At 43.2% G+C, this 17,601-nt stretch overlaps 1 protein-coding gene across 1 annotated transcript; it reads right to left on the reverse strand.

The window, feature by feature from the left end:
• Window positions 1-9,125: 9,125 nt before the first annotated feature.
• On the reverse strand, window positions 9,126-11,494 carry LOC146656957 (fatty acid synthase-like). The gene is made up of 4 exons (XM_085424740.1): window positions 11,360-11,494; window positions 11,131-11,229; window positions 10,439-10,690; window positions 9,126-10,311 (listed from the first exon to the last, which is right to left on the reverse strand). The coding sequence occupies exons 1-4, from the start codon at window positions 11,447-11,449 to the stop codon at window positions 10,174-10,176; spliced, it is 579 nt and encodes a 192-aa protein (XP_085280866.1). The 5' UTR covers window positions 11,450-11,494; the 3' UTR covers window positions 9,126-10,173.
• Between the last annotated feature and the right edge of the window lie 6,107 nt (window positions 11,495-17,601).

Here is a 17,601-nt window from a genome sequence, read left to right on the forward strand (position 1 = left end):
ATGGCTTTAATACCTGGTGGGTCGGTCTGTAGTCAAAATGCCCGATTTTCTGTCCCAGTCCAGCCCTGCAGGTTATACTGGCAGTGTCACCATGCCAGCTGAATGTATTTCATCATCAGCCAGTGTTGTTCTTTATCAATATTACCAAAGTTTACCATAAGGCAGCATAGAAAGTATTTACTTGCTTTCAGGTTTTATTCAAATATTAGTCTTTTCAGTTGTTTCTCCACTTTTTTCCTGTTTCAAAATCAAACACCAGTTTGTGAGAAGATTATCTTCTTTTTTTAACAGGCAGAGAAAGTTTTGCATTGGAATGGCTAATTTGTCAATTGTTTGCTACAAATGTTCGTATTTTAATATTCAAAAATGTTTTTGCCCAAAACATATGTGCAGTATATGTCAGTAAAAATACTATGCAAATATTGCTGTCCTTGAATGCTGAGTAAACACTGACAAAGCACTGATTGTATCTCTTGTACTTTATCAACGCAGTATCTAAAAACTTTGCACCGTAGTGGTTAAAATCTCATTCTAATAAGAGTTAAAAGTGCATTTGGTTATTAGGTTTATAGGATTATTGAATTATGGTTAAGGGTTGGTAGAATTTTTTTTTAAAACATTATCTGCCAATTAAATCTGCCACCCTTCTCCAAATCTGTGCCCCTACCTGGCCCCCCCAACAAAAATTTTCTAGACACGCCACTGTACCTGTGTAGTTGGTGCACTGTCCCACAACATCACTCATGCTCAAGATTTACACAGGGCCAGATACCTACATTCAAGCTACCTTCTCGTAACAGCACAGTGATACAGAATTTTAGGATTTGTTTTAATAATGCACAAAAGTATTACAACTTAACTCTTAAAAATGTTAATCAAGAAACTGGGTTTTATGACGTGCAGCATGTCATAGCACGTAAAGCACGTGCAGTGCTTTAATTTGCTTCTCTTGCTATCTATGCATTTTTTCTCAGTAGCCGATTTCTGATACCTTCACAGGTGTTGAATAAACAAATGTTTGACCCTCACACAGAGCGGCTGTGCACGTCAAATAATGAGAAGTGCCACAACTTCCAATGTGTTAATAATGGACTGGATTTATATAGCGCTTTTCAAGGCACCCAAAGCGCTTTACAATGCCACTATTCAGTCACTGGTGAAGGCAACTACGGTTGTAGCCACAGCTGCCCTGGGGCAGACTGACAGAAGCGAGGCTGCCATATCGCGCCATCACCAGTAGGCGGTAGGGTAAAGTGTCTTGCCCAAGGACACAACGACCAGGACAGAGAGCCCAGGGATCGAACCGGCAACCTTCCGGTTACAGATGTGCTTCCCAACTCCCTGAGCCACAGTTGCCCTCAACTTCACTTGCAGCACAGGTGGTGGACTTTAAAGAAGGGTAACAAGATTGAATACACGGTTGTGCAACAATGCTGATGAAGTGAAGAAGCTTCTCGGATGAGAGGTGAAACGTCTTCAAGCAACTTAAAGAAGTCCAGACGCTTTTCTTTACAAGCTCCTTTGACTACGATGACCTGAATGACTGAGAACCTTCACAGACAACAATGCTGATTCTGTAGTTTATTGTATGACACCGTTATGTTTCCTTTACATGAACTGTGGGCAGTAGTAGCACTGATGTTGGTCGCTATGGTATTTGTAACTGTGGGTGTTCCTGTAGGGCTACGCGTGAGAATTCACAAATGTGCTGTTGCAACTTCCTCAAAAGCTGCAGTTGCTGCAGCCTCTGAGAAATGCTCACAGATTGATAGGTATGTTATGGAGCCTCGCAAGGCACATTGAAGAAAAAAAATTTGAACATGTATTTTGCGAGATGAAGATAGTGCTCAGTGGAAGGGGAAACACTCGTGGCTAGGTGTACTTTGATCTGGTGGTCTTTGTTGCATTCATTAACAACCAGCTGCAGTACTCTGTACAGCTTTACAGGTATTGATGGAAGCATGATAAATGCAAAGAAAAAAACTCTCAAGATCTTGCAAAACATTTGTGGGATCTTGCAAAAGTAAGTTTTGACAGAATTTGTTCTGTTTAGTGTGGTGCACAATAGCAATTTTCTAAGATCACACTTTAGCAATAAATTGACTTTGTGAAGTCCTTTATCATTCTTATTGTCATGGGCATATCCTATTATCTTTTTTCTATACATTAGATTTTATTTGTTGTCCCGTATACCAATTTGTCATTCTTTGTGAAATGCAGATGCATAAAACAGTTCTATGCAAAACATGCATGCTACTTTCATGCTGCACATTCTACAACAAACACTTATTTTGTGTGCATTTGTCTCTTTCAAACAGGTGCCGGTCCTCACCTCTGCAGTGCTGCCGTCTCCTGTAGCGCTGCATGGTTCTAAGCTAAGTTTCCTTTCCTTTTTCTGTTCTCTTAGATTTGTCCTCAGGTTGGAAGTGTCTGTGTTGTGCAGCTGGTCTGGTCTGTCTCTAGACAGTTCAGGCTGCACCCACTAGTTAAATGGTGGAGGCTCACAGCGACATACTCAACACAGAAGTTTCTGAACTCTGCATGAGGGTTTCTCCGACGAAGTGAGGGCCGTGAGGCACAGCTCCCCGTCTCCCGGTGACCCTGCTAGGTCCACCTTCTTAGGGAAACCCTCTGCAGAGGAGCTGACAGAGCCAGGAACTTGTGAGTTGTGTGTGTCCACTCAGGCATCATTCATGCTTGTTCTGTAGGCAGTTCCTGTCAGAAGGAGGAGGCGCAGCAGGAGCGTCGGGGGGCGGAAGACGGTGCCTCAGTGCCTCTCTCCTTCTGACATTGTTAAAGAAAACACAACAAACTTATAATTATTTAGATATTTACATGTAGGTAATGTCCTCAAGTTCTGTATAACCACTTTTTCCTCTCTCTGTGTTTGTTTCTCGTTCGTTGTTGTGTGTGTTTGTGTGCATTTGTCTCTTTCAAACAGGTGCTGGTCCTCACCTCTGCAGTGCTGCCGTCTCCTGTAGCGCTGCATGGTTCTAAGCTAAGTTTCCTTTCCTTTTTCTGTTCTCTTAGATTTGTCCTCAGGTTTGAAGTGTCTGTGTTGTGCAGCTGGTCTGGTCTGTCGCTATAACGCGGCCTCGCTGTTTCGCACATTTTTTTTGTGCAAGTTTGCATGCTTTTTTTTTTTTTTGCGCACAGCGCTTTGTGTTCTGCGTCCTGATTGGCTTCAGACTATTGTTGATCTCCTCCGTGCCGTCTCTCCTGTGCAGTACAGAATCGCTGATTCATTGATTCATTAATGATTCATTGATGTTGAATTATCTCTCAGCTGCTCTGTTCTCATGTGCTGGACCTGAAAACACGGTTTGATCTTTGGTTTCTGTAATACTGGACTTATTTGTCTACGAAGGTTTGAGCTTTGAGAGCTTAAACAGGAGAGAAACGTGTGAAAATGTTCATGTCGGTCTGAGTGTATAAAGTGTGTAGTGACGGGTTTTACAGCCTTAAAACATTGATAATAACTGTGAAAAATAAAGTTGGCTACTTCAGATTTCACCAATCGCAGGTTATTTTTAGAACGTAACTCCCGCGATAAACGAGGGAGCGCTGTTTACAGATACTGAGAAGTATAAAATCTGAATCCTTTCTCTCGTTTGCTCTGAGGCGCGGGGGGGAAATATCGACAAGTCGATCAACATCATCTACAGATACATTCGACATCTCGAAAAATGTAAATTGCCACTTGATTCGTCCATTTGGTTGAAAAACCCGACCGTGAACAAGGAGCGAATATCACACCGGAAACTAAGCGCTATGCGCCGGAAGTAGCATATGCTAAGGCGCACACAGGTCTAAGTTATAGGTCTAAGTTCCCCATAATGCACTGGGTGTTTCTTCTTCACTCAACATGTGTTAGTAGACCTCTCTGCATTCAGCCCGTCTGCCCCTCATCTATCGATGGATGTTTGTTAGAGGCTTTGGTTCCCACTGTCGCTCACAGACGGTCACCTAATGTTTCCCTGTGTAACTGCAGGGTCTTTGCCTTATAACATAGAAGTAGCTTGAGGTAACTGTTGTTATGATTTGATGCTGTGTGTGTGTAATAAAGCTCCCTTACTGACAGTGGGTCACCACAGCTTGTAGCTCCATGTATTTGATGTGGCACGTTTGCCCTCGCTGACACAACCCTAAAGGGATTTGTGTGTATGAATAAAGTTTATTGTTCATACAGTTCATTGCCGTATGTCTATGAAAGGCTGAATGAGGGTTGTAGCTCCCTCAGCAGCTGTGGAGCGATGGCTCGTGGTCACCTGATTCAGCCCTGGAGATGTGGTTGGTTAGACACGCTGCTTTAGTTGGACACTACAAACCACACTCACCTGTTTACACAAACACATACACACCTTTTGTGTTACAACCACCTTGTTACACTCAAACACCAGATGATGCATCTGAGCCAACTAAGGATTCACTGAGACTGAAGAAGCTCGAGATCATAAGAATTTGAGGCTCAGCTGATACAGTATCATAGGACAATCCAACCATTGTATGTCAAGAGACTATAGGCAGTAAAAGCTCCATCTGGAGGAGGAACGACGTGGTTCAGAGCGTTGCCTCCTGCAGCTGGTGACATGTTCAGATTTCAGCTCTGTCGGTTAGAAAGTCTGTTTTTGTTTTTCATCTGTGTGTTGCTCTTTCATCCTTTTGTTCTTCCTCTTTCTTGCATCAAGCTGGCTGACTTCACCACTGATGAGGTAACCATGAGCAGTAAGCCTCGTGTCGCTCACAGTTACATTTAACATAGTGCGATAAACGCACTCAGTCTTTATAAGGTACATCCTCTAAAGGTTCACATAACAGACAAACAGGATAATAAAAATAATCTGGTTCTCTGCAGCGTCCTCAGATGAACAACACACAACATTATTAGACGTCTCAGTATTTGTTACACTGAACACAAATATAAACACAACACTTTTGTTTCCATGAGCTGAACCGGATCCTGACTGGTTTTGCGACATGTGTGTCATTGTGCTACACATGTACGGCATATTTCAGAGTGGCCTTTTATTGTGGGCAGTCTCAGACACACCTGTGCAATATTCATGCTGTCTAATCAGCACCTTGACATGCCACACCTCACAGGTGTGGCATGTTAGACTACTTTTAATTAACTGCTTCAGCCCACTTACAATGAAAATGTAACAAAAAATCTTGTTCCTGACCTGTGCAGTATGTTAACACTATTGGAAGTAAAAATAACTCTAATTTTGAAAACACAACTTTCTTTCTTTCTTTTTTTTTTAATAAAGCTCTGACTTGTATTATGAGTCTGTGGTCTGGGAGAGAGTCTGTAACTCTGTCTGCAAAATACAGGATATAATGACCAATGTTGGGCAATTAATTATATAGTTACTTCTTCAAAAAAGTAACCGAGTTATGCAAACAAAGTTTTTTGCAGCTGTTTACCTAAAAATGTAGCCAAGGCGTTTTTTAATTAAACATTTCAAACTATTTACAGAACAATCAGCTGTTCTGCATCAAATCTGATGCCACACAAATTATTTGTGCCACTCCAAAAAATAATTTGTGTCCACTATGAGATGAAGGAGAACAACAGCCTGATACCTGCAGGACAACAGCAGATGTATCACTGCTGTAACACCTGTAACATTCAGCAGTCGCCTCATTGTTCTGACACACACAACAAAACTGCTGACTACACTACACACTCACTACATAAGATTTGCGCTAAACGTCGCAAATCTCTCACATCTCCAAGCACCGCCGTCACTCCTAAAACTTCCTCCCGTTTCTAACCCTTGCCATATAATTTTTGATTGGTCCACATGGTACATTTTTCCACCAATAGGAAAGGGTGGTGGGGTGTTGTTTTTGCTCACAGGCTTTCGAGCGTTTTCCTTATAAAACGGCGTTTTCACCGTTTCTTCCCGCAGTAAATATAAACAACGACAGTATTCAGGAAGAAAACCAAACATTGCAGATATTTTTATCATAACTCTGGTTGTACGCGGCCGATCAACACAATTTAAAAACTGGTATAAAGTCCACACTTTTCCCGTCAGTTGTTCCGTCGGTCCTGCTCACATCTCCAATGGTTGTACACGTTGTCATTAACGTGGCTTCACTCTACATCAGCCGCTTTGCTAAAACACCGGTGTCGGCGCATAAGGACGCGTCAGAGCCTGACAGCGACGTTGATTAGCTGCGTATATACGAATGTGAATCGCGTGATTGGCTGGACTACGGGATAAGGTGGCCTCGTTCTAATCCTATACGGGAGCAGCCAGTCACTGACTAACACTGCAAAACAGGATTGTTAAAGTTTTCATTTTAATTTCAATTCAGGTGAATTTTTTTTTTTTTTTTTTTTTTTTTTTTTTTGGTGCGCGCAACGCAGATTTTCTGTGCAGAGACCGTGCCAGCAGTGCGCAATTGTGTACGCGCGCAGCTTAGAGGGAACATTGCTTGCGAGTGTCGGGTCTTTTGTGTTTGTAGAAAATGTTTCATATCTCTGAGTTCAGCTCATGGAAAACAGGAGCAAAAGCAAAAGTGTTGCGTTTATATTTTTGTTCAGTGTAAATGATAAAACATCAGGTTTGACCCAGAATACAGTTTGGTCCACATGGTGGCGCTGTGAAAAGTGCGCGCTGTACTGGTGGCACCAGTGTCCCCAGCCCACAGACCAGTGCTGCCACTAATCGAGTTTCATTAGCAGCATCTAAATGCTGTTTAAAGGTGGACTTCATCTGTCACACAGGAGCAGTTTGGCTTCGCTTTGCTTAAATAATGACCTGGTGTATTTCTGTATACACACCTGCTAAGGATCAGGTGACTTTTATAATAAAAGGTTAATACGTGAAACCTTAAAAATAAAAAGAGCTGTTTTTAGCAGTATTTAGGCTGCAGTCTGTGTATTATGTCCATGATATTCTACATTACAGTAAAAACAGTAATTATATAAAGAACAGATGGATCAGGATCCTGTCTGTGTCTTTACTATGATCTCAGCTGATAATGAGGCTTGAAAGAGACATGTTTGAACTTTTGCATTGATCAGACAAATAAGCCTGCATGTTTGCATGAGCTTTACCTTTAACTGTAAAACATGAAGCCTTTATTATTAAAAAAACAAAACCCTTTTGGTGTCATACAGGTAAGAAAGCAGCGAAGCGTTTTTCTCTCTAACAGACCTTTCATCTGTTTTCTCTGCCGTTGCTCTGATGGGACCTGCAGGGTGTTTTTGGTGACGTGGAGGTTTGCACAGTTGCTGCCTGTGGTGTGTGTAGAAATGTTCATGTTCTAGTCCCACTGTGAAGCACATAGACGTGTCCTGACTTCCTGTCTGTCCCACACTCTGTTGTCTCTGTTTGTTGCTGCCAACAGTACAAGTCATCTTTGCAGATTTTACTGAATTAACAAAAACATTTTTACTGAAAGACTTATTCAGTAAACACGTTTGTTACACTGAGACTGAAAAAGAGATCCCTGTTTACGCTCATAGAAAACGAGCCTCTGTTTTACTTTATTGAAATCATTTCTAATCACAGACAGGATCAGCAGCGTGCAGCTGCAGTGAGGTGTTAGTAGAGGAGCTGTGTTTGTGAGCTGTAGTCTGGATCAGGTCTCTGTGGGAGACTCGGGTTACAGTACTTCTGAATATCACACAGCACATTTCTTCAGAATCGGTTGCTGTTTGCTAACATTTGACCTTTGCCCTTTTAGGCTGCCCTTCTGGCGCCCGTCGATGAGGACTTGGGATCTGACAAGAAGCAAACTGGGGGAAGCAGCAGAGTACCAGACTTCCCTCCTCCAGCAGGCCGGGAGATCTTGTTGCGCACCTGTGTGCCGCGACCAGCAGCGTACTCCAAGGCGCTGCCTCAGCGGCTCTTCTGTGTCCTGATGAGGGAGGAGTTTAGGTTGGCCGGAGCCTTTTCCACAGACACGTCCTTCTTTTAAGTCCTGTGAACAATTCACACCTGGGATAAAGATAAGTGAAGGACACAGGATGGAGACTTTCACATAAAACAATAAAGCTGAATTGAACTAAAGTGAATAATTTGAAAATGACTCAGTGTTTTATCAGCGACACGTTACCGCAGCCTTTTAAGATCACTGAACCTGTTACTTCAAAAAACAACATGTAATGTTGAAGGGGACAAAGAGTTAGTTCATGTTTGACACTGATGTTAATCAAAACTTCCAAGATCCAGGTTGAATAAAACAGCATTAGGTGTGTGATTTCACTCTGCTCCACACACCTGCGTGCTCCAATCAGAGACACCAGAGGAACAGGTGATGAATGTGATGGGGAAGCATACGCAGGTGTGACATACAGAGCCGTGGGAATTACAGGACATTATTACTGTTGATATATTCTCAGCGATCAGCTGTTAGTGAAGAGCATGAAAACCTTACTGCACGTCGGTCAGCTCAACTTAGCTCGCTGGATAATTTACTTGTCAGCTTGAAAACATTTAACTTTAACAAAATGTTCACCAACACGGGTCAGTGTAGGTCACTGAGTCATCCTGCACACTAGCCCTGCCCCGCCCACCTGTGTTTATACACCTCTGCAGCCCCTCCTCCTTCAGCCGGGACATTTGTTCTAGCCTTCATTCATAAACTCGGCTTTCTAACATGCAGCTAAAGTTCAGTCTGCATGCTCGACCCACATACTCCTGGTAGCTGAAGTGAAATACTGCTGTGCGTAAGGGTCGGGCGGGTGACCACGTCACCTGGTCATGGGGTAAATGCTGCGGCCGGGTTCAACTCTGACCTGAGGCCCTTTATTTCTCCCTCCCTGCTTTGCTGTCTGGTCTTCATTGTGCTATTAAATACAGACAAAAAAGTTTGTTCTCCTCCTTCCATCACCACCTTTGTTGCATGTAGAAAAGTGTCATATAGAACCAGTCGTTACTTTAATGGTCTGAACTAAACGGTCGGGTGGCGCCAACAGCGACTAAGAATTTTCTGGGCCAACAGGATTTGTGTTTCAGTCCCTGATAAACTGACCCATCCTCTAAAAAACAAAACCCAAAAACTATATTTACAAGATAAATGATCAGAAATAGTAACGACAACAAAAGCACAGGAATCATAGATCCAACGGGACAGGCTCGTTACAATGAAGGAAAACACTGAGCGACTGTTGAGGCCCTTATTAGTCCTACAAAACATAACAGAAATGTTACAATAAAACACAGAGGCCTTTATTGTCACGTCCATCGTACTGTGACTCCTCAGCACATTCATCTCCAATCAGCAGCTTCCTTCACTGACCCAATCACAGGTCTCAGGCCAGCTGTTGTACTCAGGTTTGGATTATTTGCTGAGGTTTTAGATCTCTGGACCAAAGCCTTTAAAAGGAAACAGTTTCTCAGAGGTTACATCAGTAAATATGATCTCACTGTTACAGTGATCATTCACATCTCTGATTAACCTCTGAAGAGACACATTTGGTCCTTAGCGACGCCTCTGTCACAGGCGTCTGTCAGAACAACAGCGTGTGTTTGACACAGTCCATCATGAAGAGAAGCAGTTTTTCTTCTGAATTAGTGAAATAACTGGTCTGTAAATTACAGTAACACGAGTGTCATTGTTAAAACACAGTTTATGAAACACTTAATTTGTTGTGAACTTATTGACAACGTAAACATTTGCTGGTTGCCACTGTAACTGATGACTGTGTGGTCACATGACTGAAAAGTAAACAAATATCACAAAATAAAGAAATGCCTCCAACTTGTGTTACGAGTAGTTAGTGTGCAGAAACACGGCTGCAGGGTCAGCCCTCCCTCCACAGTCGCTCATCAGGCTGGTCGCAGCGCGTTTGCCTGTCTACTGATGTCTGCATGAGCAGAAACACCAATTTGAGTGATGTTATGTAATTCAGGATTCAATCAATGTGTCAGTGTTTGTTACTTTGTTACATTAATTTTTTAACCACGTTATTTTGTTGTGGGATGAACTTCTGCAAACAACAACATATGGCAACAAAAAACAAAACTTGCAGTTGGAATCGATGGAGCTGTGAGATGATGGGATGTCGACTGGTTCACTAACCATTAACATTTGGGATATTAGGATAACAGTAGCGTGTAAACATAAGCAGTGCAAACACTTCCTATAACGACACATTTACAGTCTAGTTTGGGGAAAGCTGAGGAATTAGGGTGAAGAGACGGTGGATGTTTAACCCTCCCTTGGTTTGACAGCTCGCTCAGCCAGCGAGTTATGAATGATGTTCTTGATAGACTCCGCCCCCGCGCCTTCTAGGAAAGTGTGGTGATCTCCCTTGATGACGTGGACCGACACCTCGCCATCACAGACCTGAAGAAAGACGCAGTACACAGTTTGAACATTGGAAGGCTCAGACAGAGTTTATAGAAACACACACAAGCGCACACACGCACAGTGAAGATAAGTACTACAGACTGATGTAAATGTGCATCGGTACCTCGCTGAGCTTATAGTCAGCTCCCAGGTTTTGCTCATATTCGCTGCTGGTTTCGGCGCGCAGCAGCTTCACGCTGCCGTGGTATTTTGCAGTAGGTACATATGCATCAGCAGCCTTTAGCTTGTAGTAGAAGGCGGAGGCTGCAAAGTGCAGTGAGTCTCGGTCGATGTCCTTGTGAGCGGAGGTGATTAGGTCCACGGCCACACTGACGCGTGCATTCAGGTCTGACAGCGGGAGCAGAGTCTCCAAAAGCTGTAGGATGTAACCATGGAGACGACTGTAAGTTCATAGCAAACGTTACCGCGTGCTCGCGGAGATATTGTTGTTTTCAGAAAAGTAAGTGACACATAATTAATGAACATCACAGATCTTATGTATATGAAAATGCAAAATGAAGATGTTTTGATATTCAGGAGTTACAAATGTCAGCTTTCAGTGAGAAACTGTACGAAGGTTTGATTTAACCGCATGTTTTACTTTAGTCTCCATAACAGCTCCAAACATCACATCATTGTTGAGTCAAACCTGCACCACACACAGACTGTGCTGGAACAGCAGCTCCAGACTGTGTTACAGTCACCATCTTTACCTTACAGGCGCCGTGAGGCAAAAGCTCAGGTTGTGTGGCCTTTAACGCTGATGCCACATAAAGGAATACTTGTGTGTGAACCTGTGGGTCAGAGACAGTATACCTTGTTGTATTCAATGCCAGTGAACTGCTGGATGAAGGCACACAAGGCTTCAGTCTCAGCCTCAGACTCGTTGCCGGGTGTTAGCTTGGCTCTGTAGCTCTGCAAATCAAAAACACAGTTAAACCTGTTCACATGCAGATCATGTGACCAGAGCTCATCCTTCAAAACCAACATCACACACGCTATACAGCATATACATGAAATAAAGATGCGCGAGTGTTTCTCTGACCTGTGTGTACGCTGCCACATATGAATGTGAGCCATCAAAGAGAAACAGGAACTCCACAGGCTGATTCTGGGTCTGCAGCTGAGAGCACATTTCAAATGCTACACAGGCACCAGAAGAATATCCAGCGACTCTGTACGGGCCGTCCGGCTGCACCTGCCTGACGCAGCTCACGTAGTAGGCAGCCAGGGACTCAATGCTATCCAGAGGAGCAGCTGCAAAGGAAACACATGAGGGGAGTTAGTTTGGCTGCACAGTGACATAAACAGCTGATGCACAACATGTGAGTGACAAAGGTCTGAGAACAGAACCACAAACTTTTAAACTGTGAAACAAAGAAAACATGAAATCACATCAGGTCTTTGGTTTTCCTCAGGCCATTATGGAGGGAGCTGTATATGTACAAGTGTTTGTAGTTTCACCTTTGAACAGTCAGACTTTCAGCTTTAACACATTTTGCTGTTTAACAGTTACACACGTTTTGATACACATGATTGTGACACCTGGTGAGGACGCACACTCATCATTTGATGACAAGTAAGGACACGTAGTTTCCACGATGGTTCAAAGTGTTGATTTTGTGTTTTAAAGTTTTTCTCTGTGACTGTAAAGTCATTTTAATATGAGCCCCATTATGCTGACACCCACGCAGACGATGCACACAGCTCAGCAACACCAACAAGCCTGAAACTCAAATGACATGAAAAGTTATCCATGAGGCGCCAAAACACAACAACAGCTGCAGCAAAGGCTCTTTGTACTGTAAGATGAAGATCCTACAAAAGTAGAAGCCTCACAAACCACATGTAGACTGGTTGTGCAAACTCCCACAGACCCTGCAGTCGAGAGGATAACAAGCTGCTCCAGTGATCATGACCAGGACACAAACTGCTTCCTCCTGAATCAGAGGCCTGACTGACAGACACAACCTGGCATAGAGGAGGCTGAGGAGTGTGACAGTTGGAGCACACGCTCAGGTCTAGGTCTTTAAACAGGGGAACCACCACCCCAGTGTGCCAGTCCAGAGGCAGCATCCCAGAGCTTCACGCAGCGCCGTGTCAGCCAGGACGGCCCTGCAACACCCAGATCCTTCTCATCAGCCTCAGGTCTGTCCTAAATCCTAGCAGGAGCTACCACGACGCGTACCACAAAATGCATCGCACTGGTTCTTCCCAGTAGTTGGAACTGGTTGTCTGCTTGCCAATGAATCCTGCTTATTGGTTCCACTTGTGCTACAATCAGGACGAATTGTAGTGGGTTAGGGTTAGCTGGATATGTGCTGGATATGTGGTGGAGGGTAACTGCAAGAGAAGAAGCTAGTGGGGGAGTAGAGCAGGGGAGGATGTGGGTCCCCGGGGCCTGCTGGAGGTCCAGGTCCATGCCCGATGTGAGTAGCAGCAGGGCCAGCGCGCCCAGGAGCACATCTTTTTCGACCGTAAAGGAGACAGGAGGCCGACTCTCTGCCTCGGCTAAATGGAGAGGGAATTTCAGAAGGGCCAGGGCACAAGCATGGACCTTTTTCAGCTGTAAGGGAGACAAGAGCAAGGTGTGACGTAGGTCCCCGGGGCCTGCTGGAGGTCCAGGTCCACGCTCGATTTGAGTAGCAGCAATGGCCAGTGCACCAGGAGCACATCTTTTTCGACTATAAAGGAGACAGGAGGCCGAACAGGTCTCTGACCCTTCAGCATAGACAGGTGGCTGAATGGGCCCCTTGGGCCCTCCAGCCGAGACAGACAGCTCAAACGGGTTCCTCTGACCCTTCAGCGGAGACAGACACCGAACCAGCATGTGTGGAGACCTCTGGCAGTGTGGACACTGGCTGGAGCTTAGTGGCACATTGGCTTGGCTCAGGCAGTGGTATGCAGTCCTCAGAGGGCTGAAAGTGTTCTCCAACACATCCAGCAGAGGACAGAGGACTCTACTAAAAAATCCGACTCTACTAACCTATCAGAGGCTGCTTAAGATCAGAATGCAATCATCTGCAGTTTTCTTCTTAATTAACAATAAACTTAGTGTATATGTACTCCTAAATTTGATGAAAGTGATAAATAATAGACAGCTCTCTCTCTCTCTATATTCTGACATTTAACTAATTCAAAAGATATTTCAATATTTATTTATCTAAAACAAAACAAGTTAGAATAGCCTTTATTGTCATTGTACAGAGTACAACGAAATTGGAGTGCCACTCCCTTGGTGCAAGTTTCAATAATAAATATAAATGTAAAATATAAAAAGTACAAAAAAACAATCGTAAGTACTCAAACAATAGTTTGTACAATATATACAGGATAGCAGCATTAATATAATGACAGTATGAATAGCAGCATAATATAATGACAGTGACGGTATGGAATAGGTTCAATTGTTTTTGTTCTTATTTACTACGGTGATAGCTCTGGGAAAGAAGCTATCCCTGAATCTGTTTGTCCTGGTTTTATGTGACCTGTACCGTCGGCCTGACGGTAATAGTTCAAACAGTTGGTTGCTGGGGTGAGAGTAGTCCTTGATGATATTGCCAGTTCTGCTGAGGTACCGAGAGTTTGCAGTGACCTCCATGCTGGGCAGAGAGCAGCCAGTGATCTTCTAGTTGCAAGTTCACTCTAAATTGATGTTTAACAGAAAAAAAAATGTTTTTATGTTTTTTCCCTAAAGTGTATGTAAATATCTGGTTTCAGCTGTGAATATACTGCTGTGTATTGAAATTCCTCTTGTTTTGCATAGAAATATACTGAACAACATACAAAGCATAATATATAAAATAAAATCTACCTGAGTTTTTTCTTTGAAAGAAGCCACTTATGTCAATTGTTGTGTTCATCAGTACATAACTGAAACCGATTACAGTGCTTTGTTTAGCCGTGGAGGGAAACAACTGAAAATATGAAATAAACACACATGTAAGCTAAGACTCTCTAAAAAAACATCATTGTTGTTGTTCGGATTTTCATTTCCCCATTTGTTGATTCACTCCAAGAGCAAGTAACGTAATATGGGTCAAGTGATCAGTTTGATATCAATCTTTTGTGATACACCGTCATATTTACATTATTTGTACAGTATGAATGATTTGCTTTGGTACCTGGTCAAACTTAAGCTCTCCTCTGTCTGCCTGTCTACGCTTCTCCTGCAGCAGTTTCTCCCCCCTCGCTCACATGCGTAAGTGCTATGCTCAGTCACCCAGTGCCTGAGCTCAGATCATACCAAAATTAGGGTGAATTTACGACTGTGCGCTATGTGCTTCGAATATTGTGTGTAGTTTTTTGTTTTATACAGTTGGCAGTCAGGCATCAGTAACAAAATCACCAGGCTCACAGTAGACAGATTCACAAGAAATTCATTTGGGCTTAGAAGGAATAAAACAAACAGAATCCTTAATTAAGCTTGCGTTAGATTGCAAAATGGTCCCAGATGAAACAGTCTTAACAACACGAAATGCACAGTTCTTTTGTAAAGGTTCTTTTTATTTGGAAGGAAAAATAAGCACAGACAGAGTCCCCAGAAGTGTCCAAAAAGTGATTTATTAAACACACACAGTTATACAGTGTGGGAAGCCGGTCTTCGATCTTCTCTGCTCGTTACAGAAAGCTTTATAGCCTAATATGACGTCAGAACATTTCCTAGAACTCAGCTTCTCAGAAACCTAACACTTTCTCAGGCTTTATGTTCCCAGATATGGATGAGGGAAAACATCTGGTCTAAACAATTGTGTGTCCGAGTGTGCAGTTTGTGAGATTGTCTGTCCAGGCCAACAAAAGGTCGCTGTCCTCATCTGACTTTACTTTGGGCCGCCTGGAGCCACAGAGATGCTGGTGGTTTTTGCATAATAGAATATTACAGAGGAATGTGTCTTATTCTGCGTGCTCTGGAATACAAGATTAAGCAGATTTACTAAATGATAAATGATACATGATAATGGTGATGATCAACTGATACTAAGTGATGCAGACTAATGAAATAATAATGAAATAATGGCAGTGAAATTACATGTTTTTCTTGACAACTCCTCCTCTTGGGCTCGCTTGCGAGCCCAACTTACACCAGGATTTGTCTCACTCCTCCGTCCAGCCTACAATCTCCCTCAAAGGCATCATGGACTCCGGCGCAGCTGAACCTGCTGAGCCTGAGCTCAGGGCTCTCTCCAGCATCTTTACTAAAAGCCGCCGGACCAGAGGGATGAGACAACATCCAATCATCAATATGACAAGAAAAACAACAAAAGAAAACATGGCAGACATAACAACACTCTTCCATTGCCCAAAGACAGACGTGAACCAGTCTCCCGGTCCAGTGTTCACACCTGATTGCTCATGCATGGTTTTAGATAACATTTTCAGACTCTCAAGCGCCCTAGTAACCGTACCGTCTGGTGCAGTATTGTTGGGTATGAACGTGCAACACATGTCCCCAAACATGGCACAGACACCACCTTTCTCAGCCAACAACATGTCCAGGGCCATTCGATTCTGGATTCCCATTAACGACGTCGGGCCTAATTGTTCCGCAAGGCCTTCTACCGCGTCCCTAGGGAGATTAGAGAGTCTCAACACATTATAATGGACATAGTTAATGCGATCGACATTTTTATTCGGAGTTATCCATAGAAACACACTTTCAAAGCCGGCCGCTATCTGATTAACTAACTTATACTCATCTGGAACTCCCCTGGGAACTCCTATTGAGTCAATCCAGGTTGGCGAGTCCCATCTTGGGTCATATTTGTGCATACTGTTGCGAAATCGATCAACTTCAGACCAGACAAAAAACAACGGAGGCTCCGGAAAAGTGCAATCAAACGATGAGTTTTATTATCACAGGAGAACAACCAGCCGTCAGCATACAGAATGGGTTGCTCTGACAAAAATACACTGGGTTCTGGTTTTATAGGATAACATATCACACCTACGTCAATACAGTTCAAAAATACAGGGTGACAGATGGACAAAAGTTCAATTCGTGCAAACAAGGGTACATCACATATACTTTTAATAACTATAAACTGACATATAACTTCTCCTTTCTTCATTACTTGCCTTTTAAGGTAATAACTTCAGGTCTTAGCATTTCTGAGAGCTAATAATTGGACCCTCGTCATTAATCACTAAGTAAAGTACTTTAGCAGCCAGTCTCAGACTGGAGTAGAAGACGCTTAGGCCTTCACTCAAACCTGACTATGTGTATTGTAAGCATGCATGCAATTAACCTGCTATGTTCTCATCTCCCCTCAACATGTATCATCTGGACACTCTCACCAGTGAAGCTTAAAACCTTCTAGACTGGAACATCAACTCTTAACCAAGCACATTTATGCATTGTGTATAAAATGAACTCAACCTATAAAATAGAAAGGTCAATGTGATGACAGACATATTCAATGCAATATAAACCCTGTAAGAAATATTACTGATAAGTGATACTGTGAAACATGTTATTAATACATTCTTCATAAGGCAAATTATATGGTAGTAATAAAAGAATCTCTGAATCCCAACATTCCCTCTTTTGACATTCCCACAGGAATGTCACCATACTTCATGTTGTATCACTCCCTGCCCCACTCTATGGGTTCCAGGTTCATCTGGTAGATGCCCTCAACCCAGCCAGGGTTCGTAACCCTCGCCACTATCTTTACCAACAATCCTCTGACACAAGGAATGATACAACAACCAGCGATGACCAATATTCCCAAAAATACAGCCAATGAGCACATCACTGATATAGCCACACCATTGTCCAAACACAGATGTCATCCAGGATGCCAGCGGGTTTTCAATACCTGGGCCCTGTGCTTCGTACGTCGCTTACTACATCCAAGATCAAATGAAACATCCAAGACCAAATCATCGCGCTAACTCTGAGCTCGCTATTCCGGTTCCCCGAACACACCTGTTGTTGACGATTAGTACAGCTGGATGAAGTAATGTGAGATCACTGGGTGGCCCAACAGGGGCTACGCATCGATAGTAGAAACATTGATCGGCAACCCTTTGATTGGTCGGCGAAAATGTCAAAGGAGCGCGCTCGGTATTTTTCGGCAGCAGAGCAAGAACTCTTGAGTGAGGGATTTCAGGAGTTTCAGAGTTTAATTAAAACGCAAGGGAACACTGCAAAGGCTGCAAAAGCAAGGAGAGAGGGCTGGCAGAAAGTTGCTGACAAATCAAACTCGTAAGTAATTCAATAATAACAATAATAATGGAGTGGATTTATATAGCGCTTTTCAAGGCACCCAAAGCGCTTTACAATGC

This window comes from Rhamphochromis longiceps, linkage group LG12 (genome assembly GCF_057381845.1).
Source record: "Rhamphochromis longiceps isolate RC_006_pf linkage group LG12, R_longiceps_female_GT1.1, whole genome shotgun sequence".
Lineage (NCBI taxonomy): Eukaryota > Metazoa > Chordata > Actinopteri > Cichliformes > Cichlidae > Rhamphochromis > Rhamphochromis longiceps.

Coding starts and splice junctions, on each gene's coding strand:
- LOC146656957 (XM_085424740.1), bottom strand. CDS start 11,449: ATGTGCTCTCAGCTGCAGACCCAGAATCAGCCTGTGGAGTTCCTGTTT. Junction 11,230..11,359: donor ATGTGGCAGCGTACACACAG/GTCAGAGAAACA, acceptor TTTGATTTGCAG/AGCTACAGAGCCAAGCTAAC. Junction 10,691..11,130: donor CTGGCATTGAATACAACAAG/GTATACTGTCTC, acceptor TACATCCTACAG/CTTTTGGAGACTCTGCTCCC.